The following is a 25877-nucleotide window of genomic DNA, read 5'->3' on the forward strand; positions in this document are numbered from 1 at the left end:
ATTGCAGCGTGCTCGTGAACTTAAATTGTGATTTAAGTATGATTACCTGTGGGTGAGTGACTGTAAGATTCTGATGCGTAAATGTGAAAAGTCTAAAGTCATTCATATCTGTAAGCCATCCGATTTAAATAAACTCAAATTACTACGTACATGCAATGTTATTCATATAATGAAACAGGTAATTACTATTTTTCTACATATAGTATACGAGAGATCAGTGCTAATAACTGTATATTATTTGCAAATAGGTTCATTGCAACGATTCTTAAGTAGGTATTATAATTTTAATCTTTGTGACGTTTTATCATCATGTGTTGTTCAAATTGTTGTGTATCTTCGTGTATTTCTTATTTATTGTTACATTATTGCGGGTAGATTCATATTTTGATTTATACAGCAATAGTCATTTTAGTTCCACAGATAATTTGCTGTTTGCAGATTTGTCACTTTTATTTTATTATTATTTATTATTTTCATAAAGTATAAGTATAATATACTTAATGAAATTTTTTAAAAATGGATAAAAATAAATTGTAATAGTTCATAAAGTATAAGTATAATATACTTAATGAAATTTTTTAAAAATGGATAAAAATAAATTGTATGGATATTATCAAAACACGAGAGGCCTTCGTGGTAGATCACATAAATTTTTGGCGCGACTGTTCTTATCTAATTATGATTTTGTTTCTTTGACCGAGACTTGGCTTACTCCAGACTTTTACGATAGAGAATATTTTAATAATAACTACGTAGTGTTCCGTGCGGATCGATCATTTGAGGCAAGAGGCGCGGCGCTTGCGTTGCGGGGGGACTATCACCCTGTGCGCCGACACTGGCCTGTCCCGTCTCCAGCACATTTTGAAGCTGTTTGGGGGGCTGTACCTCTTCCGAGATAGTAAATACAATAATATAAATATATGTTGTGCCTACATACCTCATGGGCAAGGCCATCGAGACACCCTGCTATAATTTTTTGACTTAGTTGCACAAGTGTAATAACTTTTAGATAATTGTGAATTACCTGCCTGCGCCTTGTTAGATAGATAGGTAAAATCGGTAGAAATGACACATTATTTAGTATTTAAATATTTAAAATCTATTGACGTGAATAAGGGTGCAGGGCCGGATGGTATTCATCCTATTTTCATTCGTTCATGTGCTTCAAGTCTTGCTTTGCCAATAACGTTACTTTAACAGAGTTCTAACCAAGAAGGTGTATTCCCTTCGTAGTGGAAACGTGCCTGGATCACACCTATACCAAAAGGAACAGTTAGTGATGACATTTGTAAGTACAGACCTATCTCCAAGCTGTGCCATTTTGGTAAGTTGTTTGAGAAGATTGTTACTGCGCAACTCTCCGCTTCAGTACTCAGAATAATATCAACATGGTTTTTACACAGGACGTAGTGTGGAATCTAACTTGCTTACATTAATAACCGAAATTATACTTAATGCAATGAATGAAGGTTGTCAGGTGGACGCAGTGTACAGTGATTTTGCCAAAGCTTTTGACAAGATTTGCCATAAAACTTTAATTTTAAAGCTTTAGCGTCTTGGAGTACATGATAATCTTCTGCGCTGGATAAAATCATACATAGATAATAGGAGTCAGGCTGTTGCTCTCGCTAGCTATTCTTCTTAATACAGAAATATTAGCTCGGGTATACCATACCGCAGGGTTCTCATTTAGGCCCGTTACTTTTTATACTTTATGTTAATGACATTTCTAGCATTGTGAATGGATCTAATATGCTAATATACGCAGATGACACAAAGATCTTTAAAATTGTGCGGAGTGTGCACGATTGCTACTCATTACAAGCAGATCTCACTTCTTTCGATATATAGGATATTGCAAGAGTAATAGTTTATTCTTGAACCCTGATAAGTATCATGTGATCACTTACACACACAAGATATACCCGATCATATCCGCTTATACTATTTCTGGTAAGCCATTAAAAAGAGCTACTGAAGTGCGAGATCTGGGTGTTATCCTTGATTCAAAGCTTACCTTTGTACCACACATTGATAACATTCTTAAAAAACGCATATAAAATTAGGATTTATGTTGAGAATAGGAAAGCCATTTAAAAACACACAAACTCATAAAATTTTGTAAGAAGTAATTTAGAATTTGCATCCTCTGTTTTTCAAAATTCATGTTGATCAAATTGAAAGGATCCAAAATAAATTTACGAAGACCTTAGATTATAAAACAGGTAATATATACCTACACTGATTATGACATATCGGGAAACAGACATAGAATTGAAGATCTTGATAAATGACGTCATTTTATTGATACTGTTATTTCGTACAAAATAATTAATAATATTATGGATTGTCCCTCGTTGCTGCAATGTATAAACATAAAAATACCTCGCCTTCAAAAACGCACATATCATTCAAACTAATTATTTCATATAAATTCTTGTTCTAGTTGCTGCGTAGAAAATAGTTTTGCTCGTCGTGCGAGTAAATTTTACAATAATAATTTTCATCATGATTATAGTGTAGATATAGCTTCCTGTTCCAGTTTTTCAAAATTTTAAAACAATTTTATTTAAATTCTCATACGATTTGTATGATCTCTTAAAGTATTTTTATATGTTTGTATAATTATAATAGACTGTTCGCTATTAAACCTGTTAATTAAGGAAACTCTAGATCTAGTATTTGTTATTTAATTTAGTAATTCATTTGTAAGACTGTCTGTTTCTGAATAAATAAATAAATATTTACGATAAACCATGGTTACCAGCAAAAAAAATGATCGCAAGCAGAGGCTGCCATGATTTCAATAAACGGTCCATAAGCGGCAAAGTTTGAGCTAACAAACACTAAAAAATACCTTTGAATCGAAACCCTCCTACTGTTTTTGTATTCGGTTGAAAAAGTTAGTGAACGATCCTCTCAGATGTCGACTTACATCCTCTTTGCCTCTCAGTACGCTAGATTGCCTAATATTATCTTGTTGCTGTTAATATTAAGTCTTGACTTAGTTACCTACCACGTCATGAAATCCCAAAAAAAAGTTAATATTAAATTGTTGTCAATTTGACAATTTTCACAAATGACATTTGCTATTAGTAGTAGTATTTATATTTACATTTTACAGTGCAAAAGTCAAAATTGCAATCTGCAAATGTTATTAGTTTAATATTATTAATTTCGCCGGAGTCTGAATTATTATTTGTGTTTATTTTTTTTATTGTGATGAATAATTGAATCACTATTTGGCATACGGCATCAAAAGTTTGGTGTATGATTGAATACTATCGGGTGCCAGAATATTGTATTCTGTTTGTTATCTTCTAGACCAGTAGAAGTGCGGTGTGGATGAAACAGAACTCAGGGTTCTTTATTATATGATAATAATGACTATATCAGAGCAAGAAGTGATTTCCCAGTATCATTTACATTGGCTTGTATGGCACAATAAACATACAGAATTACAAACGGTACTACAAGATACTGAGGTAATTAATTGACTATAGTGAATTTTTATTGCTTTAGGTAGTATTTATTACTTAAAAAGCAATAAAACTTTATGATAAACCTATATGAAGTAGCATAGTACAAGTGTAAGAAGTTACATATTTGTTTATATTCCAGAATATTATGTGTAAAATTTGTTAATTGTTAGTTAATCTGTTATTAATTAATTAACAAATCTGTTTTTATAGCCATTTTGTTATACTTACCTATTCATTGAACTGTTTAATCTTATTAAGAGTTGTGGTGAAGCCAGACACATTAGCTGCTAACATGCTTATTACTTAGAATTATGTATAATTATTATATTTGTAATATATAATTAGGTTGCAGGATTCTATTTGACTTTGTTGGGAAAAATAACCCAACAAAAACCTTATAAAAACTTTATTTAAGTGAGCACAGGAACCAGGGATCTTGAACCTGCCAATTTTCAATATTAATACTGTTATGTACCCCATTACAATATAAAGATGGTGAACAAATTCAATTAAATGGAAGATCACTCCAACTTTTTTATCAATTTTCAAAACTTCCAAGTTGGCAGCCCATTTATAGTATCTTTTATGGGAAATGTCTTGGCAATAATATGTATTACTGCTCAAAAATATTATTTTAAGGAATGTTAATCCCCTTGTGAGCAGTAACGTACAGTCCCCATGAAAATTGGGCTGTCCATGTAATTGAGAGATAGGATACATTTTTGCATTAATTCAATATATATATATTTTTTAAATAGAGGGGCAAACAGGCAAGAGGCTCCCATGGACATCAGCAACAACAGGTGTCAAGAGATGTGTTGCTGGCCGTTTATTTTCTTAACTAAAAATGCATAGCCAAAATATTGTTCGACAAAGAACCAAATAGTATGATTGCAAAAAGAAAGGTACAAAGAATTTTCAAACTGGCCACAAGTAGGAGAGGGGAAAAAATTTATAGTTGTAATATTGATATAAATAGTTCCTGAACATTACAATAATGCTTTTTGATAGACTATTGTTTTTTTTTCATATCTATGTATAATATATATTTTTATCATTAAGAACCAATTTTATGTGGCAACTCTACCGATATCACATGGGTAATACACACTTCACTGCAGTAACACAATTGTGTTCATATGAGATTAGCTTTTGAGTTTCTAGTATACTGTCTCCTGATGATATAAATATGTAATTCATTAGGTGTGGTTACTCATATCTTTGTTGTTAGTATACAGATGATCAGTTGGAGCTCAAGGACCCTCGTGGCCGCACTCCATTGATGTTGGCAATCACCATCGGCCACATTGATTGTGTGAGGGTGCTGCTTGATGCTGGAGCCAATGTTAATTGCGAGAAAGATGGCTGGACAGGTTAGATATTTTAGCAGAGGCTTAAATTTTCGATTATTATTAAAAAATAAACAGTTAGCAAAAAAATAGTAGACTGTAACAGCTTCTGATGTGTGTAAACACCATCTATGAGAAGTACACCTAAATAATATTTTCTCCTTTTCAAAAAAATGCGAAAACAATGGTGATTAAATATTTGTTTCTTTGCGCAATAATTTGATTTAATTTTTTTTTTATGGAATAGGAGGACAAACGAGCGTACGGGTCACCTGGTGTTAAATGATCACCACCGCCCACATTCTCTTGTAACACCAAAGGAATCACAGGAGCGTTGCCGGCCTTTAAGGAAGGTGTACGCGCATTTTTCGAAGGTACCCATGTCGTATCGTCCCGGAAACACCGCACAAGGAAGCTCATTCCACAGCATTGTAGTACGCGGAATAAAGCTCCTTGAAAACCGCACTGTGGAGGACCTCCACACATCCAGATGGTGGGGATGATATTTTAACTTGTGGCAAGTCGTGCGAAGGTGGAATTCAGCGGCAAGAATCAGGTTAAACAGCTCTTCGGTACACTCTCCGTGATAAATGCGGTAGAAGACACACAATGAAGCGACGTCTCTACGCAACGCCAAGTGATCCAGCCGTTCGCAGGGCAATGGGTCCCCGATAATTCGAGCTGCTCTGCGTTGCACGCGGTCAAATGGATCGAGCTGATACTGGGGTGCGCCAGACCAGAGATGACAGTAATACTCCATGTGTGGCCGGACCTGCGCTTTGTAGAGCGCTAGAATGTGGGCCGGCTTGAAGTATTGCCGTGCTCTATTGATGACGCCCAGCTTCTTCGAAGCCAATTTGGCTTTGCCCTCCAGATGGCCATGAAATTGGCAATCGCTCGAGATTTTGAGACCCAGTATTCCGATACTAGGCGAGGCTTTAAGGGAAGTGTTGTCGAAGAGCGGTGATACGACAAATAGGGTTTTTTTTGTGGTAAACGCGCAAACTTGAGTCAAATTGGGTTAAATTGGACAAGGTTCAATTTACCCCATTCCGCGACCTTCTCGAGAGAGGACTCGATAGAAGACACAAGTTTCTCCCGGCACTGGTCGACGATTTCCCGAGAGAGACCTGCATGGCCCGTGTATATGGCATCACCAGTGCTGTCGTCTGCATAGCACTGTATGTTGGAGTTGTCCAACATATCATTTATATGCAGAAGAAACAGCGTGGGAGATAGCACACAGCCTTGGGGCACTCCAGCATTCACGGGCTTCGGGTTCGAGCAATATCCGTCGACAACGACCTGTATGCTGCGCCCAGTGAGGAAGCTGGAGGTCCACTTGCACAAGCTCTCGGGAAGCCCAAAGGATGGAAGTTTTGAGAGGAGCGCCTTGTGCCATACACGATCAAAGGCCTTCGCTATATCCAGGCTAACTGCCAGGCTTCCCCTTTGCTTTCAATAGCCGCCGCCCATCTATGTTTTAGGTAAACCAGAAGATCTCCTGCCGACCGACCATGGCGAAAGCCGTACTGTCGGTCGTTGATCAACTGGTGACCTTCTAGATATACCAAGAGCTGGCGGCTGATTATGCTCTCCATGATTTTGGAGAGCAGGGAGATAATAGCAATAGGCCTGTAGTTTGCCGGATCCGAACTGTCTCCCTTTTTTGGATCGGATGGACAAGGGCTGACTTCCATGAGTCAGGGACTACACCTTTGGAATAAGAGTGCCGGAATAAACGCGTTAGCACCGGCGTCAACTCAGGGGCACACGTTCAAAGCACGATTGGAGAAATGCCATCCGGCCCGCTCGACTTCCTGACTTCCAACGAAAACAGAGCTCGCCTAACAGTTTTCTGTCTGAACTGTACTTCAGGCGGCGGTGTTTTTCCGGTGTCGTCAAGAGTCGAGTTGGAGGCAAAAAGAGCGCAAAGGAGATCAGCTTTCTCTTTTGCCGTATGGGCCAGGGTGTCATTTCTCATGTGCAACGGCGGCAGGGACGGCTGGTTGAAGTTACCGAGAGCAGCTTTCGACAACGACCAGAACTTGCGTGGTACGGTCGTGTAACTGGAAAGCTGCTCGCCGATTTTGACGACGTGCTTCGATTTCGCACGGGCGATTTGCTGCTTAAAAAATCTGGAGGCACGCACATTATATTTCCTCTTAAGAACTTTGCAGTTCGGATCCTTTGTACCCAGCGCCGCAACCCAAGTTCGATACGCCTATTTTTTGCAGTCAGATGCTGCTTTAACTGACGCATCGAACCAGGGCTGTGGTCTGCCACCGATCGGTACTACAGAGCTTGGTATAAAAATATCCATGCCCTGTAGTATCACATCGGCTACTGCAACGGCGCAGGCACTAGGATCGTCAGAAGGCAAACCTTGCCCCAAGGGTAGGATGCAAAAAAGGAACGCATCCTATCCCAATCTGCTGACTTGTAGTGCCAAACGCGTCGGGTCGCTGGTGGTCTGCGACGTTGGCGTCGGATAGGCACTACACTCCTGACTAGGCAATAAAATTTAAATGACAGAGTTGTGAGTTGTCATTCAGTACCTACTGTGGCACTTAAAACAAAAAAAATCATGACGATTTGCTATAAAATTTCTCTCATACGTCGATAACCAAGCTTCACTTCAAAAATGTTAAACGAGTTATACAATTTTAATTAAGAGTAAGTTTCTGGTCGTCTGCACAAAAGTGCAACAAAGGAGATCCTTTGTCAAGGTCAAGGCCTCAACTTCGTATAACAGCAGATTATAAAATATAACTATAATATATAACTCTGCAGTGATCTTGCGTTATTTGAGGTTTAGAAGCGTATTAGCTTTTTGAAGAAACCCATGTCGTATTATTCTGGAAATACCGCACAAGGAAGCTCATTGTAGAAAGTTTTTTGAAAACTGCACTGTAGAGGAACGCGAGGCATTGAAATGGTGGGGATGATATCTTAATTGTGGCGTGTTTTATGGAGTTAATGTCTTTTCACTGTACGTGTATCGTCTGAATGCACATATACAGTGAAAACCATGCGTGAAAGTGTTCATGATGCACGTAATGTCGTCAGCGGTGCAGGAGGCGACGGCGCGGGGCGACGCGGCTCTACTGGCGCTAGTGCTCGGGCGGCGCGACTGGCAGAGAAACGTGCGACACGCGGCCGGCGTGCCCGAGTTGTTGGACAAACTGAGCCTGGCGCCCGACTTTTACGTGGAAATGAAGTGGGAGTTCTCTTCGTGGGTGCCGCTGGTGGCTCGCCTGTGTCCCTCCGACACGTACCGCGTGTTCAAGCGCGGAGCCAACGTGCGCCTCGACACCACGCTGCTGGGCTTCTCTGGCAGCAACTGGGAGCGAGGCGACCGCTCCTACGTGTACAGCGCAAACGGTGACCCAACACTCTACTTGACATTTCGCTGACCGCACTCTTAAGGCCGGATCGCATTACCGCGGCGCTGCACTAATAAAGAAATAATGACCAAATCCTCGTAACTATCGCTCATCTTGTAATGTTGCTCGCACGCAAACTGGTACGGAAATGACGCGAGCTGCCGCTTACCGTAGTTGTAATGCGAGCGACGTGAAGCGACGCGCAGCGCAGCGATGCTCTAATGGGGTCTGGCATTTACTGCTTTCAGATTATTATAATACTCACCATCTCAACTCGAAATCATTTTGCTCAAAATAGCGATCTCCACAGTTACAATACTAAAAGTTGCTTGTAACTTATACTAGTATGCGCCATAATAGTATTTTATGCAACAGTTGTATAATGATGATTGAAACACACGAGTGGCGTTGGTTGCAATGTTAGCCGCAGGTGACAATCGCAATGGATGCGTGCGTTTTTGACCTAGTTATACAACGTGTCGCATACAATATTTTTTCAAGGCTAGGTAATTTTAAATAAAATCAAAATTAAACAAACATATACCACAAATTTCGAGTTGCCGTATTTATTATATATTAGAGTTATCTATGGGTAAGTGGTTTCATTTTTCCTTCAAGGAATGGCAAAGGTACACCCACACAATCAACGTGGGAAAATAGAACATTACAAAATAAAACTAGCAGCATCTTGGCAACTTACATTAACAAGTTTTTTTCTTAAGTTGACATTAAAGTGTTAAGTGTAATGATTTTAACATGAAAATATTATCCATGACTACATCTCCCATTAAACCGTGACCATCGTAGGACCACGTTGCCCTTTTTCTATGCTTCTTTGGAGTTAAGAGCGTACACTTTGTCATTTCTACTAAGTCTTAATATGACCAGGTAACGTAATATAACAGATAGAACAGGCAGAAAGGAAGCCTAAATATTAAATTCATATTTGTATTATTCAAACAATGAGTGACATCTTCATCTTCAGTCAATTTCCTAATATGCAAATATTTTGGCTGAGCAGGTTATCAACTGTAAAGTAGATCCTGTAGATGAAGCCACAACCTGAGAGTTGAACAAAGCATACAGAATTTTATAATGATGCGGTACTCGAACGGTAAGCTCAGTTGGTAAGAGCACCGGCACGGAACGCCGGAGGTCGTGGGTTCGAGTCCCGCATCGTTCATAAAATTTTGTTTTTCAAATTTTATTTGTGCAAATAATGAGTGTTAGGTTAGGTTAGACACACACATAGACCTAGTATGACTTTAGCTTAATATTTGTGTTAATCAGTGGGAGACTAGCATAGAATATTGGCTAGATGACCACTGCGGCGATTTCTTCTGCAGCCAAGTAGTAGTCACCTACTGACACTTATCATTTTGTGTCAATATGATTGGGCAAGTGCACATTGACCATATCTCCTACAATTAGGTAATATACTAATGTCTTGATCGTGAAGTCACATCATCATATATAGCTAAACTAACATTTTACATAGATCAGACAGAAAATATTCCACACGCACATAACATATACACACATGCACCCAACACTCACAAACACACACAGTATCGCACGCACACACACACTCACGCATTTACATACATTTATCATTTAAGTTAATAATTTAAAAAATCTTTAAGAATTAAAAATTGTAATTATAAATCTATATCCCTGTATTGTTAAGGTGTTCAAAAATAACTTTCCAAATATTTAAATTGTAAATTTTTATTCATTTCATAACTTTATTATTATTTCACTATTATGTCAATAAAACTTTTGTTAAAAATAGCACATTGCTGAAAAGGAAGAGCGGAGACACCTGGTACAGGCATTATTTTCCTAAAAGGTGACTCCGGCCACACCTGGTGTTAAGTGATCATCGCCGCCCACATTCTTTTGCAACACCAGAGGAATCACAAGAGCGTTGCCGGCCTTTAAGGAAGGTGTACTCGCTTTTTTAGTTGCTGTGAACCTATGTTTTTAAGAGAAATAAATAATTAAAATGATTAAAAAATAACATTGTTAATAGAGAACGGCGCTGAGTTGCTGGAGGTAGATCACCTGAAGGGCACCAGGTGGCGCGAGTATTACGCACGGGCTGCGGATGTTGACGAGCAGACTGCGCCGCGCGCGCGGTACATCCGGCACCGGCTGCGTCGGCCGATACACATCAACTACCTGGACACCGACAAGATTAGCTTCGAAAGGTGAAAAATAATTTTAATAGATCCCCAGTACCGTAATTCTATTTCAATTATTGCACGGAATCTCGTGAAGGATTGCCTTGAGTGTTGAACTCGGACGGTCGGTCGACTCATTATATTATGTAATTGTCACCAGCGCACTAACTGACAATAATTGTTTAATTTGATTTATCTACAAATTACCCCCATCAACCACCCAAGAACTCAGTGTAGGTAAAAAGCGAATCATTTGAATCCTATAACTAACATTGAAACTCATCATTGAGCTAACCATTTGATTTTGGTAAGATCTTAGTCAAACAGTATACGTAGTGGAAAAATAATACTTTATATTATTTTTAGATTGTCGGAGTGTGTGCAAATATCTTCCTTAGCTAGAATTCGCTTTGGAAAGTTTACGAGTGCCGGCGGCGGAAGAAAGGGACCTCTCTAACGTCATCGTTGGCAGTGTATTGCCCTAACGATAGTGCATGAAAGTTGCGTTGCGTAGAGACGTCGCTTCATTGTGTGTCTTCTACCGCATTTATCACGGGGAGTGTTACGAAGAGCTGTTTAACCTGATTCCTGCCGCCGAATTACATCCTCGCACGACACGCCACAAGTTAGAATATCATCCCCACCATCTGGATGTGTGGCGGTCCTCCACAGTGCGGTTTTCAAGGAGCTATCTTCCACGTACTACAAAGCTGTGGAGTGAACTTCCTTGTGCAGTGTTTTCAGGACGATACGACATGGATACCTACAAAAAAGGCGCGTACACCTTCTTAAAATTTCGGTAACGCTCCTGTGATTCCTCTGGTGTTGCAAGAAATTGTGTGCGGCGGTGATCACTTAACAACAGGTGGCCCGTACGCTCGTTTATCCTCCTATTTCATAAAAAAAAATACTCTTTTCCCAACCAACAACATAATAAAGATCTTTCTTGTGCCATGTTGCTAGGTCGTTTCTACATGGGTATACCTTTAAAAAAGCGCATAAATATATCTAAACCCAATGACGTTCTATACATGTAGACAAATCACTTCGTATAAAAAACGGCGAAATATGGAACATGTCTCAAATCTCAATCCATTGCCGCATTTACTCCAGTTGTTTAAAATATTGTTGGTCAATAAGCAACAATGTAAAACAATCATTCAGTTAAGGATCATATGTTGAATTTAGAACCCGATTTGGACAGCGACTGACAGTTACACACAACTAAGGAGAAAAGTGTGCTTACATTGTGTTTGAGCACATTTTTGCTGTTACGCTATTAGACTGCGAATGATATGTCCTAATATATGTATAGAACGTCGTTGCCTAAAATCAGGCAAGGCAAGTATGTTTCCTCTAGTGTTGCAACACATAGGAGATGCTAATATGTGTGGTTGCTTGTCCTCCTAGTCACATAAAAATTCTGGCAATGCTGGTTTTCCGCGCTTCAATTAATAGACTTAGGAATTCATTCAAAAAAATCTTTGTAATTTTTTTATGAAAATAAGGGACGAGACGAGCACGACGTTCAGGTGATGGTAATTGATACACCCTGCCCATTACTATGCAGTGCCGCGAGGGATTCTTGAAAAACCCAAAAATTCTGAGCAGCACTACAATTGCGCTCGTCACCTTGAGACGTAAGATGTTAAGTCTCTTTTGCACAGTAGCTACGGCGCCCTTCACACCGAAACACATTAATGTTTACACATAACTGCTTCACGGCAGAAATAGGCGCCGAAGTGGTACCCATAATCTAGCCGGAATCTTGTATAAAGGAGCCTCCCACTGGATAAACTGAGCAACTGTCTGTGTTCATATTGATTTATCTAATATATAAAATTCTCGTGTCATGGTGTTAAACTTTGAACTCCTCCGAAACGGCTTGACCGATTCTCATGAAATTTGAGTGCATATTGGGTAGGTCTGAGAATCGGACAACATCTATTTTTCAACTCCCTAAATTTACCCCCTTAAATTTATTTTTTTTATTTTCTTGACATTTATTTTAAATTTCAAAAACATACAACTTCAAATTTTCACCCATCTACGATCAACAGTTACTTTTGTGTCGCGAATTTAATATCGGCAATACAACGTTTTCTGGGTCAGATAGTATGTTAATATAATTAAATTAGCACAATTTAAAAATATAGTTAACAAGAGAATTACTGCAATATATGATCAATAATGAAGCTCATACATTAGTCTTCTTTTTTTATGTTCTTTTTCAGTAATCGTTAGTTAATTAAACTGTCATTGTCACATTAGAAACTTTAAATTTTAGTGAGAAATTTCTGAGGAACAATTATTGTTTTAGCAAAATATATTATTAGCCACTTATATGACGACCTGTATAGCCGAGTGGTTAGAGATCCTATCTACTAAGCTAGAGGTCCGGGGTTCGAATCCCGGTAGGTGCAAGCATTTATATGATGAATATGGATGTTTATTTCCGAGTCATAGATGTTTAAATGTATTTATGTATGTTTATATGACTTTATGTATGTTTAAGTAAGTATATTGTATTAAATATATCATTGTCTTGTAACCCATAACACAGGCTATATATGCTTAACTTGGGGCAAGATAATTTGTGTAAAAAGTGTGTCAATATTATATGTACCTATATTTTAGATAATTAATGTTCTGTTTTTTTTCCTCCAGATAAATATGTAAATGTAAGGTTATCCCAAACAATTGTTTGTACACGACTTTACAACATTGTTAATAACTATGTAATTTATATATATATCCGAAACATTATTATATACTGTAAAGAAGTTGTAACAATATGGATAATTACCAAAATATATGAGGAGATGGATGCGCTTTTAAGAATTTAAATAACAAAAAAAAAAGTAGTTGATATCTGCCTACTCTATAGTATTAATTTATCACTCCACTAACTCTTTATATTTCTAACAAAAAAAAAAATAGGCAGTAAATTCTTAAGAACTTTATTCTTTATTTATTTCTAATACTTATTACACATTATAGTAGCGAATAAACATACAAATACACACTCACACAAACGCGCACACACACACACACAAACGCACACACGCACACACACACACACACACACACACACAACTCATTAGTGTTAAGCAGGTACCTACTGAAGGCCGTTCCCAATATTCAGTCTATCTCTTACTTTAGATAAAAATCGTAACTATTGTTGACTTTTCTCTCACCACTAAACTTATCGTCGGTAACTCACCTTATCCGTACACGCTGTCTGTCAATGGGACGACGTATAGGTAACCAGCGATAGAAGTTTGTATGGAAATGTGATGTCAATAATGTGAAGCTGTGATAAGAATGACATAAGTCATTCTTATCACAGCTTCAGATTATTGATAGCTGAAGGAAGTAATTTATCTCTATCTGTAGATAGTATATTGGGAACGGCTGTTAATGATTATAGAACGGAAGAGCGGGATCTTCTGAGACAGGTTTTTTTATTAGAAAAGCATAAAGAATTAACATATAAGTCTAATAAAATTGTAGTCAGATCCACATCTTACTATGTAAAATTTTGAGGTATTCAATGTTAGGTACATAGAAATAGTGTTTATGCAATACTAATTGAAACTAAAGAGAAATAAATAATTAATTGTTTTGTCACCTAAAAGAAGTTCCCAACCGATTATAATATCATTTTCACCTCTCCAGCACGAAAACGGCGCTATTGTTACCTGAAAACTCGCAGCAAAAATGCTTTTTGCTGTGAGCATGAGACAAAGTGATTTTAAATTTCGAACCCCTCGTGACCATACTACCGGGAATTACTCCGCGTTAAAAAAATAAACAGTGCAATCCGGTGCGTTCCGAAACTCATTTTAGTCTAGCGTAGTATCTCATTGTCACAAAAATTTATTATCTTGTTTCTCTTACTATAACCTATAACACTTTTCTCGATAGTCGAGGTGAAAAGTTGTGTGTTTCACACGAGAGCAAATTTTTTTTGTCTAGTTTCTTTAAATCACTCACTACCTCAGTAATCTATATTAGAATCAGTCGCTACGCTCGTTATTCAATTCTAGACTACTTCGCCAATTCGTGATTTAAAGTCAGCACTCGCAGCAAAAAATAACTTTGCTCACTTGTTGAACAAATAACTATTAATATAACTTTTGGGACCAATATAGAAATTTGAATTTATTTGCGCACGTGCAGGAGTAAGAGTGGCATCTGGGGCTGGCGGCAGGACAAGACGGAGAGCGTGAGCGGGTACGAGTGCAAGGTGTTCACCGCCAACGACGTGCAGGTGGTGTCCCGCGCCCGCTGGGAGCACGTGCCGCGCCAGGCCCGCGCCCCGCGCCGCCCGCTGGCGTCCCCGCTGGCGCCCCTGCTGGCGGCGGCGCCCGCGCCAGACCCCGCCCCGTCGCCAACATCTCCCCCCTCTTCCGACGACTGCGAACCCGCCGCCTCGCCCGACGGTACGCTAACACCCCACTATCCTACTAATATTATAAATGTGAAAGTTTCTATGTGTGGATGTATGTTTGTACTTCTTTAACGCAAAAACGACTGAATAGATTTTGATGAAACTTTACAATATTATAGCTTACACCCCAGAATAACACATAGGCTATAATTTATAATACTATAGTGTGAATTATACAAAACATAAAAGATGTGTGAAGTAAGTAGAAAAGAAATCTGCAATCTGCAAGCTGTTCATTCTTGCTCCTCAAAAATCACAGGTATTCCAAATGATGTTTAATGAAAATGTTTATCTTAAATAATCCTACAAAAAAGTGAACCATAAATATAAAAAAAATTATTAATTTATTTCTAACGCACATTTGATAGTAAGCGCTTTTATCACATCTAGTATTTAAAGTAGATGATTTTTGACTTTTACACTACATTATTTGGACAAATATTTGTTGTGTCCTTAATATAAATTTATGTATTGTATGTATTGCAATAGTTTTAAAGGGTTATTTTTTTTGTGTTTAGAAGACACGTATAGAATGATACTTTACGAATAGCAAACAATATAAAAACATTGAAATGTTGACAAATAAATAAAATACTTTCTAATAATTTGAATCTCTGGATTTACTGAAACGATTTTAAATTTTTTCTTACCAATAAAAAGCCACGTAGAGTGTCTTATCTATATTATAGTAACCCGAAAAAAGAAATGACTTTTTCGTGGTCGTGGCTGTCTGCTTAATAAAGGTCTAAGAAAAAACGGTCAAACACTAGAAACAACGTTTGAAGTTAGCTTGTTAATTATAATATAGTTATTTATGCAACTGTTGTGTAATAAGGGGTATTAAAACACGAATGTTGATTTATACTAGTAATAATATTACATGAGTGTTTTAATACCTAATTATAAACAGTTGTATACAAAACTTTATCCACACCCATAATATGAATCCTCTATTAAAGATTTTGAAACAGTTCGCTTACTGCTAATATTAAAAAAGCCAGTCTTAGTAACCATTACATCACCCAAAAGAGTGTTGTAAACTGAATTTCATTACAACACTCGTTTGGATGATGTAATGGTTATTAGGACATTGGGTGTTTTAATGTTGGCAATAACTTAACTGTTTTAAAATCTTTAATAGAGGATTTAAAGCATTGGTGTAGATTATAAAGCCGAGTCTGCTGCGCCAATTTTTTAACAAAACACGTTAGCAAAACATTCCGTCCGCTGCATCTGTTTTTGTTTAATTTCAAATTGAGTTCCAACGAAGTGCATCCTGCTTTTTGTATTTATTTTTATGATCTACTGATATGTAATATCCGAAACAACCGGTCTTTCTGTTATCAGTTGTATAAAAAACTAATTATCGCTAGCTTCGAATGATAGGTGCGTCTTCATTCAGTGAACGCTACCTAATTATGCGTTCATTTCCCTCTCCACAGGCGAACGCGGTGATGTTATCCATTTCTCGCGGTAAACTTGTTTTAGATGTTTTTTTTTATTTTAATTGATTTAGATGTTTTAATTAAAAAACCGGTTAAGCCACGCCCCTAATCTGTTTATAAATCATATTTTGTGTTAACAAACACGAAACTTTAAATATGTACCTAGCGATGTGGCTATTATATTATTTCTGTATTGTTGGGAAACAAACTTAATTTTTTTATCTACAAATTAACGCCATTAACCACCATCACCCAGGAACAGGAATTAGCTTAATTATAAATGTTGATTGTATGATATTACATTGTAATTCATATTTTTCATAAAAAACGCCTGCTTTACTTTTGCAAATGGTGGATTTTTGACTTTCAATAAGTGATATTATATCTTATTTTGAATAAAAATATTTAAATATCAAACAGCTTTCGTTGAGTACACGTATTAATCTTTAATTGTTAATTATAAGAATACATTGGCCATATAGCATACAAAATTAAAATTAAAACGAAAGAAAATATTGAAGCAATAAATATCACTGATTTCATAAGCATTTATCGCGTGCTGTTATCTTTACCATTACAGCACTAGTGCGGTTGTTTATGAAGTAAAGTAGTTTTTGACAATATTTTGTGCGTCATTATATTTTTTTTATGACAGCAGGGGACGAGCCGAGCAGGACGTTAATCTGGTGGTAATTAATACGCCCTGCCCACATTACAATGCAGTGCTCAGGATTCCTGCAGAAACTCAAAACTTCTGAGCGGTAACAATTGCGCTAGTCACCTTGAGACATAAGATGTTAAGTCTTATTTGCCCAGTAATTTATAGTTACTAGCTACGGCGCCCTTCAGGTAAATGTATCACTTAACATATGTCGATCCATAGATATTAAAATGAATTTGTACCAGCAGGCGAGACCGAAGGTCAGGATGAAGGTGGAGCGTACACGGAGACAGGCCCGGGCGCAGTGCGGTGGCAGGACTACTTCTGCGCGGATGTGGACGAGCCGGAAGTGGGGCGTCCCCGGGAAGTCACCACGAAGGTGCAAAAATTCCGGGGCACGCTCTGGCTTTGCGAAGACTATCCCTTACAGGTACCAGTGTAACAGTCTGTGCTATCGATTTAATAATAATAATAAAATAGTTTATTTGCAGCTAAAAACCACTTAGTATTATGCATGTCCAGCGCCGATATTCCGCTTGAGCCATTCTGTGACCTCGTAGCAGTCCCAACATTTATACGCTATTCTTTTTTACATTTATTGTGAAAACGTTTTGGTTTGTGACTTTCTAGGTGTAACCAGTATCTCTGTGGCATAACACCGCATCCAGAAGGTTGCTCGCTCTAACTCTAGGGTCAACCAACTGTCAACTGTCAGAATAATTATAGGACTTTTATGGCCATATAATATTTTTTTTAATTAATGTTTTAGTTACAAAGCGCATTAGGCTTACAATTTTGAATTTAAAATACCTACGATATTATTTTACAGTGTAATACAATCAAAAGTAAAATGAAATAAAAATACCCAATACCATACAGAAAATATAATTTAGTCATATGAAAAAGCATATTTTATTTTAAGGTTGTTCAGTAAGTAGGGATTGCAATCCGGCGTCATTTTCAGTCCGGCCGGATCCGTCCGGGTTCCCATCGTTCCGGCAGGATCAGGCCGGATTGATCAAATCAGGATAATTTTCACTTTTCGGTTCAAAATGAACTGTTACTAAGTTAATCGAGTGAAAACACATATTTAATATCGATATTTTATAAATAAAAAACATACTCTATATAAAGTGAACCTTATTTCATATTGGATTAGAATTTAAGATTAGACAAAAAAGCAAACAATTAAAATCTAGTAGTGTAGGTAACTAATAAAATTTTAACGATATTATAAGTAGGTACGTCTAGATTTCACTTTCACAGATAGATAAATGATTTTAGTAACTTAATATAAAATTTAATATAATTTTCATTTCTCATACTCGGAAAGTAATGTTGTTTTGATCTGATTATTGGGTGGAAAATGCTGCTTCCCTCCGTAGAGAGGGAAAAACTCATACAAATTACTTCCCACCCAAGGGCCGGAATAAACTTTGAAAATAGAACTGCTGTTATAATAGTCAAGGTCATCAGCTATGAAGAGTTTTATGTAAAAAAAACTAATCAAAAGAAATGCCATGTGACTTTCTAAACAGCCAGTGTGAACTTAGCGCAAACTTCTTTGAGCGGAATTAGCCGCAACAATTACGCGGTAAGTTCCATATTTGGAATTTAAAAAGTCGACATAAATTGGCGGGATACTAATCTGTGCTTAGATAAACAACTAGTTTTATTTTCCTCATATTCAAAATGAAATTCAAATTCAAATATTTTTATTCAAAATAGGATGTGAAAGCACTTATTGAAAGTAAAAAAAAAACTACCACCCATTCCAAAGTGAATGCCTCAGGCCTGAGAAGAATGGGCGCAACAAACTCACAAAGTAACATTGTACAATTAAACTTATTATTTAATAGCCTGAGGGCGGTCGCTCCATTCTCAATCTGTGGTATCATTAAGAACGTCATTTATGTTATAGTAACCTTTACCACACAAACGTTTTTTAACAATTCTTTTGAATAACGTAATACTTTTGTTTTGAACATTTTCTGGGATCTTGTTGTAAAAGCATATATATATATACATACATCGCCCCACAAAAGACTTACTAACTCGACTAAGCCGAGTAGTAGGCATCATCAGTTTATGTCTGTTCCTGGTGTTAACATTATGGTTATGACAGTTTTTGGCAAATTCACTTATGTGCGTATGAACATACATTACATTATCAATAATATATTGAGAAGCAACAGTCAAGATGTTAATTTCTTTGAATTTTGCTCTCAATGATTCTCTAGGACCTAGGTTATAAATAGCGCGAATAGCCCTCTTCTGCAGCACAGTTAATTACCACACTCGCACAGAATACCGGAGTGAAGCAGCGACCTAGTGCCGCTATGTTTGCCATGGGTTAGTGTCGAGGACCTGTGGTCACCCCCCATGCCCCCCCCCCCCCTCTTCCCAACAAAGATTATGAAAGCGGTCCTTAAAGAGATATTACCCCAGGAGGGTACCGGCTCTACCAGTCGGAGAATCCCTCCCCGAGAACTCTAGCTCGGGCTGCCCTTCGTATTCTGGGGAGGGCACAGAACCGCGCATGACCAAGGCCAGGACGATACGACATGGGTACCTTCAAAAACAGCGCGTACACCTTCCTTAGAGGCCGGCAATGTTCCTGTGATTCCTCTGGTGTTGCAAGAGATTGTGGGCGGCGGTGATCACTTAACAATAGGTACGCTAAATAATAATACGCTCGTTTGTTCTCCTATTCCATAAAAAAAAATACTAAGACAATTATTACTAAAAATTCATCATAAAATAATTATTTATCGTAAGTTGATCAAACTAAAGAGTAGTAGCTATAGTAAAACTCATTAGTCGCCTCTTACGACACCCATAGGCCTGGGCATCCCTTATTCTTTTTATGCACCGGAGAAAGTACAGGGCATTGTATAGTACATATTCATTGTGTATAATAAGAAAATCAATTTTGATTGTAAAAAAAGGTTCGTAGAAAACAAATAGTGTTAATTGTGTCATCTGTAAGTCCACTTCTAATAGAGCTGAAAATATAACCTGCGGCAGAAAAGGCCCTTTCAGCTTCTACACTTGTAGGCTTTATTGTAAGTAAATAATCGTGAATAGCAGACAAGTATTCTCCTCGAACTCCGTCACTTTCAAAGGTTGATTCTTTTCTTAGTATTTTATCAAAAACTTTCACATTTTTAGTATGTATGCGTGGTTTCTTGCTGGATTTGTAATTGTAATTCTTCCTGTAATGTCAAAGGTCTATTATTTTGCCAAAAATTGCTAGCACCTGATCTGGTCGCCGGATCCGGTATATTGGTACCAGATCCGTTAAACGTTTAATGATGCCGGATTCGCTGAATTACCGGATCCGTTTATCCTGACTGCAATCTCTATCAGTAAGTATCTGCTGTTGCCTTTTTTTACTCAATATAGGACTTACGATGCCACTTAAATCGCGCCTGTTTTTGTTGCACTTCGATTATAGGACCTAAGTTGACTAGTATTTATTCAGGATTTATCCCTATAGGCTTACTAAGCCTCACTCGAGTACTCAAAGTGAAATATTTTCACAAAATTGGCTAAATACCCTGTTTTGTTTGGTAAATATAAAAATTTAGATTAGATAATTAATTCGTCTAGATTGAGCCTCTTGCTAGACAACCGATGAAAACAGGTCCAGTTTTACATTTTAGTGTGCGTGACAAGCGTGATCATTATCTGTGATATCTGGTATCGCTACGGATCCGCATTTTATAGGGAAAGGAAAAGGCTGACTGAATGATTTAAAAAAAGTGGATTTGAGTTTTTTGCAACTTCTTATCATTTTTTTTTAAATGAAATAACCGAAATGGCGGTAAATTTAAAAAGAAAAAAAATCTTATGACATTTATAAGTTTTATTTCCTTGACTTTGATTTGATCTAATTTAATATTCAATAATTGATTAGATTTGAATAGGTCTCCTTTCCGCTTGATATTGTAACGTCAGTTCTAACCAAGTGTGTGTTGTTTTGCAGCTTCAAGAGCAGATAATGCCAATTCTTGAGTTGATGGCGACCTTATCGTCGCCGCACTTCACCAAGCTAAAGGACTTCGTGCAGATGCAGCTGCCTGCTGGATTCCCAGTGAAAATAGGTCCGGTTCTGTAAACCATTAAAATGATGCTTAAGATTAACTTTAATAATTACTAGTGATGGGCCGAATGTGGTTTGAATCGAATACGAACTTCGGCCGAACATTTGATACTTCTAAATTTTAATATAAATAACTGAAATTTAGAAATTTTCAAACAAACAAATCATATATTTAGGAAACAAAATTGTAATCATAATTACGTGGTCGCGGCACGAAGTAGGTGTCAATGTTCACAGCTACTAGATTACTTACAGGACGTTCCGAAATGATATTATGGAAAATTGATTTTTTAGGTGTATTTTATTTTATTTGTGAATATTTTTTATTATGATTACAGTCTTTTTTAATTTTATTTTATGATAATACGGGACGAGACGAGCAAGACGTTTAGGTGATAGTAATTGATACACACTTCCCATTACAATGCAGTGTCGCTCAGGATTCTTGAAAAGCCCAAAAATTCTGAGCGGCACTACTTACCTGCGCTAGTCACCTTGAGACATAAGATGTTAAGTCTCATTTTCCCAGTAATTTCACTAGCTACGGCGCCCTTCAGACCGAAACACAGTCATGCTTACACATTACTGCTTCACTACAGAAATAGGCGTCATTGTGGTACCTATAATCAAGCCGGCATCCTGTTCAAATGAGCCTCAGTTAAGTAGTTCTAACCATGTGTTTATTTAATGTCGCTATTATAGCGCCACGCTGTATAATCCAAGTGAGGTGAGTTAACAAGCTGTTTGAACGTATCTTGCAGAGATCCCGTTGTTCCACGTGTTGAACGCGCGCATCACGTTCATGAACATCTTCGGCACGACGAGTCCCGTGGCGGGCGTGGCCACCCTCCAGGAGGCCGAGCGCCTGTCGTGTCTCGTCGACGACGACTGCTTCCGGGTGGGGAGCGGCTACCGAGAGACTGGTGGCCCTGGCGACCACGACGACCCCGACGACGAGGAGCTGATGCACTTCGCCGTGCGACAGAGCCTCATGGAGCCCGGCACCCAGTGCGACCAGGTAACTCAAACTCAAATTCAAATATTTTTATTCAAAATAGGATTTATAATCACTTATTGAACGTCAAAATTTACCACCCATTCAAAAGAGACTACCTCAGACCTGAGAAGAATGGGCGCAATAAACTCAGCGGGCTTTTTTTTTATATAAAATATGGATTACAATGTAATATCGTACAAAAACCATTTATAATTAAAGAGCCTGAGGGTGTTCGCTTTATTCCCAGTTCGTGGTGTCATTAAGAAAATCGTTTATGCTGTAATAACCTTTGCCACACAAACGTTTTTTAACAATTCTTTTAAATTTCGTAACACATTTGTTTTGTACATTTTCGGGGATCATATTGTAGAAGCATATACATCGCCCAACAAAAGACTTACTAACTAATGTAGTACCTACTCTTAAGTGGAAAGCATTGTAATTTTTAGTTGATTTTTTACTTGTGTAGGCTCATAAATGGCCTTTACTTTTACATTTAACTCTGTAACATTTATAATTAAAGAGCCTGAGGGTGTTTGCTTTAATCCCAGTCCGTGGTGTCATTAAGAAAATCATTTATGCTATAATAACCTAAAACACTTAGCTAAATCCAGAACGACTGTGGTTCTTGTCCATATACGGTTACCGGATAGTTAAACAAATGGAAGTGCCATTGAACTTCTATAATATGTTATGCCAATTATTTTTATTTTAATAATAGATATACTATCGATCTTACACTAAGCATTTAGTAATTAATAACTTATAACTGACGTTCGACGTGTTGCATCTTTTAAAGTGTATACATGAGTATTCACAAAATACAACAAGACTTTAATAAAAACAAAACATTTTTTGTTTATATAATACTGGGCAAACGGGCAAAAGGCACACGGGATGGGTAGAGGTGAGGCAACCGCCCATGGACATTCGCAACAACAGATATATCAAAAATTGCGCTGCCGGCCTTTAGGGTGGGACTATGCCTTTTTCTTAAAAGTTCCTAAGTCGTATCTGTTCGGAAAAACCGCAAATTCACCAAGTGGCTGTGCGAGGCAAGAAATTTCTAGCAAAACGCGCGGTTGTGGAATGCCAGACGTGAACGTGATGCGGATGGTACTTTGGACGTAATGTCCAGTGGTGGAATTCGGCCGCTGGAATCAACCCGTTCAGCTGAAGATAAATACTAAAGACCAACACTGATGTTTTGGCCAACTTTTGTAGATTTGCTTATAGGCATTCATTATCAAAATCTTTTCAGACACAGAAATTGTTGAAAACGTCTCTTTTTCGGCGGTCGAAGCTGGATCAGCATCTATGATTCATTTTGTTATGACAACAATAAAATAAAACAAAATTGATAACCATAATAAAGAAAACTTAACAACTACAACGGGAAAGCATGAAGAGCATATTCAATCACAATGAAGTCAGAAACCGAATGAATAAAACAATTTAGCAACCAGTCATACCTGTCACTACGGCAAAGATTTTCTGTAATATTATTTACCTTTTTCTTGTGTACACGAGAAAAACGCTTAGAGCTTCTATCATATTGCCAGTGTCAAAACAAAGTTTGTACAATTAATTTACATTTGAATTTTTGGTTGTATTTTGTGCTATTTTACAAAGAGTAAACGGTGTGCAATATTTGTTTTTATGTATTTTTACCACACTTATAATTTTAAAATGATATTTTAGTATATTTCAACACGCACAATGGAAAAGGTTATTATTTTTAGTTGGCAAAACCATTGTTTATATTTTTGATCTCGAATTATATTTCTGACTATCATCATCACCGTCATCAGCCGGAAGGCGTCCACTGCTGGACAATGGCTTCCCTCAAAGATTTCCACGACGATCGGTCCTGCGCTGCCCTCATCTATTCCGGCGATCTTGACCAGATCCTCGGTCCATCTTGTGGGGGGCCTACCAACACTGCGTCTTCCGGTACGTGGTCGTCATTAGAGGACTTTACTGCCCCAACGGCCATCTCTCCGTCGAACAATGTGCGCTGCCCACTGCCATTTCAGTTTCGCAATCATTTGGACTATGTCGGTAATTTTCGTTCTCCTATGGATCTCCTCATTTACGACTATAAGTAGTATACTCGTATATAGTATAGTATAGTATAGTGTAGTATATTATTGTCAATGTGGTTGGTTTAGGTGGACGTGTGGGAGGCGCTACGCGGCGCACGGCCCTCTCCGGCGCCCTCCCCGCGCCCCTCCAGCCCCGCGCCGGCAGCCGCGCCCCGCGACGCTGACCTGCTGCGTCACGAGCAGACCATGTTGCAGAGGTATGTCACCGATATTACGATACAATTCAACAGTTTTTTCATACATAAATCATTTACGCACTGACACTGTGTTAACTCTTACCACAGAATCACTACTCCAATGATACTAGTATAGATGTAGCCTATCAACGCTTGAGTACATATTTAGTTGTACATTCTAAACAACTGTTGTTGCCTTATTGTATGTAGTTCGTTACAAATGGTTTTATTGTAATGTTAGCTGGACTCCCAATCGCCTATTAAATGGTCATCAAAACGGTCTGGCGTTGTATACATTAACTTATACAGATGACATTACAACATTCATTCAAATCAACACCTTATTGCACGGCAGTAATGTTCAAAGCCTATTGTATACGCTCATTAGAAGTATAAACACCACGTCACGTCCATACGCGAACAGGAGGCAAGAACATTTTATTTAAGTAATTAAAATGTAATTACATATTTAGCAAAATTATTAAATACGTCAGGTTAATTACACAATTTTGTGAATTTAAAGGGGGAATTATCTGAATCAAGTTTTCTAAGATTGGATATGCTGTTATTTGGAAACATTTTTGCTGAACACTTCATTGCGTGGCGTTGTATTCAAAGCGCGGTCGAAACAAAACCATACGAACTCTTGCTTCAGACAATTTTTTTGTGAGATTTTGAGTTTAGTTGTTTATTATACGTCAATGATTGTAATGTAATAAATTACTATGAAATATGATTTAAATGTAATATTTGATAGAAATATTAATGGCCACAAGAAATCCAATATTTGAAAAAGACACAGAAATGTAATTTTTCAATTTGGGTAAATAACAGTGAGGTTTGTAAATGGTGTCTTACTTACTTAGTTTATTTGAATGAGTTGATTTATTACATACATATGTCGAAATACGTACCAATAAATTGAAAGGAAATGATCCCAGGGAGCAGTTCCAGCTGATGGGATTTTGGGTTTGGATGACGACCAGCAATTCTTTGGACTTTTGGCTTTCGTATGAAATAATATATAAAATGGGATATCTAAAAATGTATCATATAAAATGTGGTTTTTTAAATATTTTCTTTGATTATTAAAAGGCATAAAAAGGCATAAAAGGCATTTATTTTCTCAAAATTGATTCCTTTAGAATTCTTTTTGATGTCATTTCTTATACTACTAGATACTACTACCGCTGCGGAAACAAATGGCGCTCTGAGAGAGAAGAAGCGGCGCAAGAAACTCTCCCAGCATTCTTATTAGTTCCATATCTTTAATAAGTAATAATGTAAAGGAAATATTTACAAATTTGGACGTATAATTTGGGAAAAAAATGTGATTATCAATAATTATCCAACAATTCCAAATTCGTTTCGGGTCGCAATGCGTCCCTACGTCTATTATATATTATATGCACTGTATTTGTTTGTAAGTGCTAGCGCTAGTACGTGTGTGGTGTGTGTAGAGCGATAGAGGAGTCCCTGGCGATTGCGCGCGCGGCCGGCAGTCCGCCGCTTGCGGGCCCGGGGGAGGTGCGGGA

At 37.7% G+C, this 25877-nt stretch overlaps 1 protein-coding gene across 1 annotated transcript; it reads left to right on the top strand.

Moving 5' to 3' along the window:
- Nucleotides 1-16299: 16299 nt before the first annotated feature.
- Nucleotides 16300-25860, top strand: LOC126972908 (ankyrin repeat domain-containing protein 13D-like; the record flags this gene model as incomplete). The annotated part of the gene is made up of 6 exons (XM_050820010.1): nt 16300-16326; nt 17208-17389; nt 20948-21065; nt 21826-22082; nt 24233-24363; nt 25803-25860. Coding segments are annotated over exons 1-6 (765 nt in total), but the record flags the coding sequence as incomplete, so codon positions are not given.
- Nucleotides 25861-25877: the final 17 nt, after the last annotated feature.

Source organism: Leptidea sinapis, chromosome 27 (assembly GCF_905404315.1).
Source record: "Leptidea sinapis chromosome 27, ilLepSina1.1, whole genome shotgun sequence".
NCBI lineage: Eukaryota > Metazoa > Arthropoda > Insecta > Lepidoptera > Pieridae > Leptidea > Leptidea sinapis.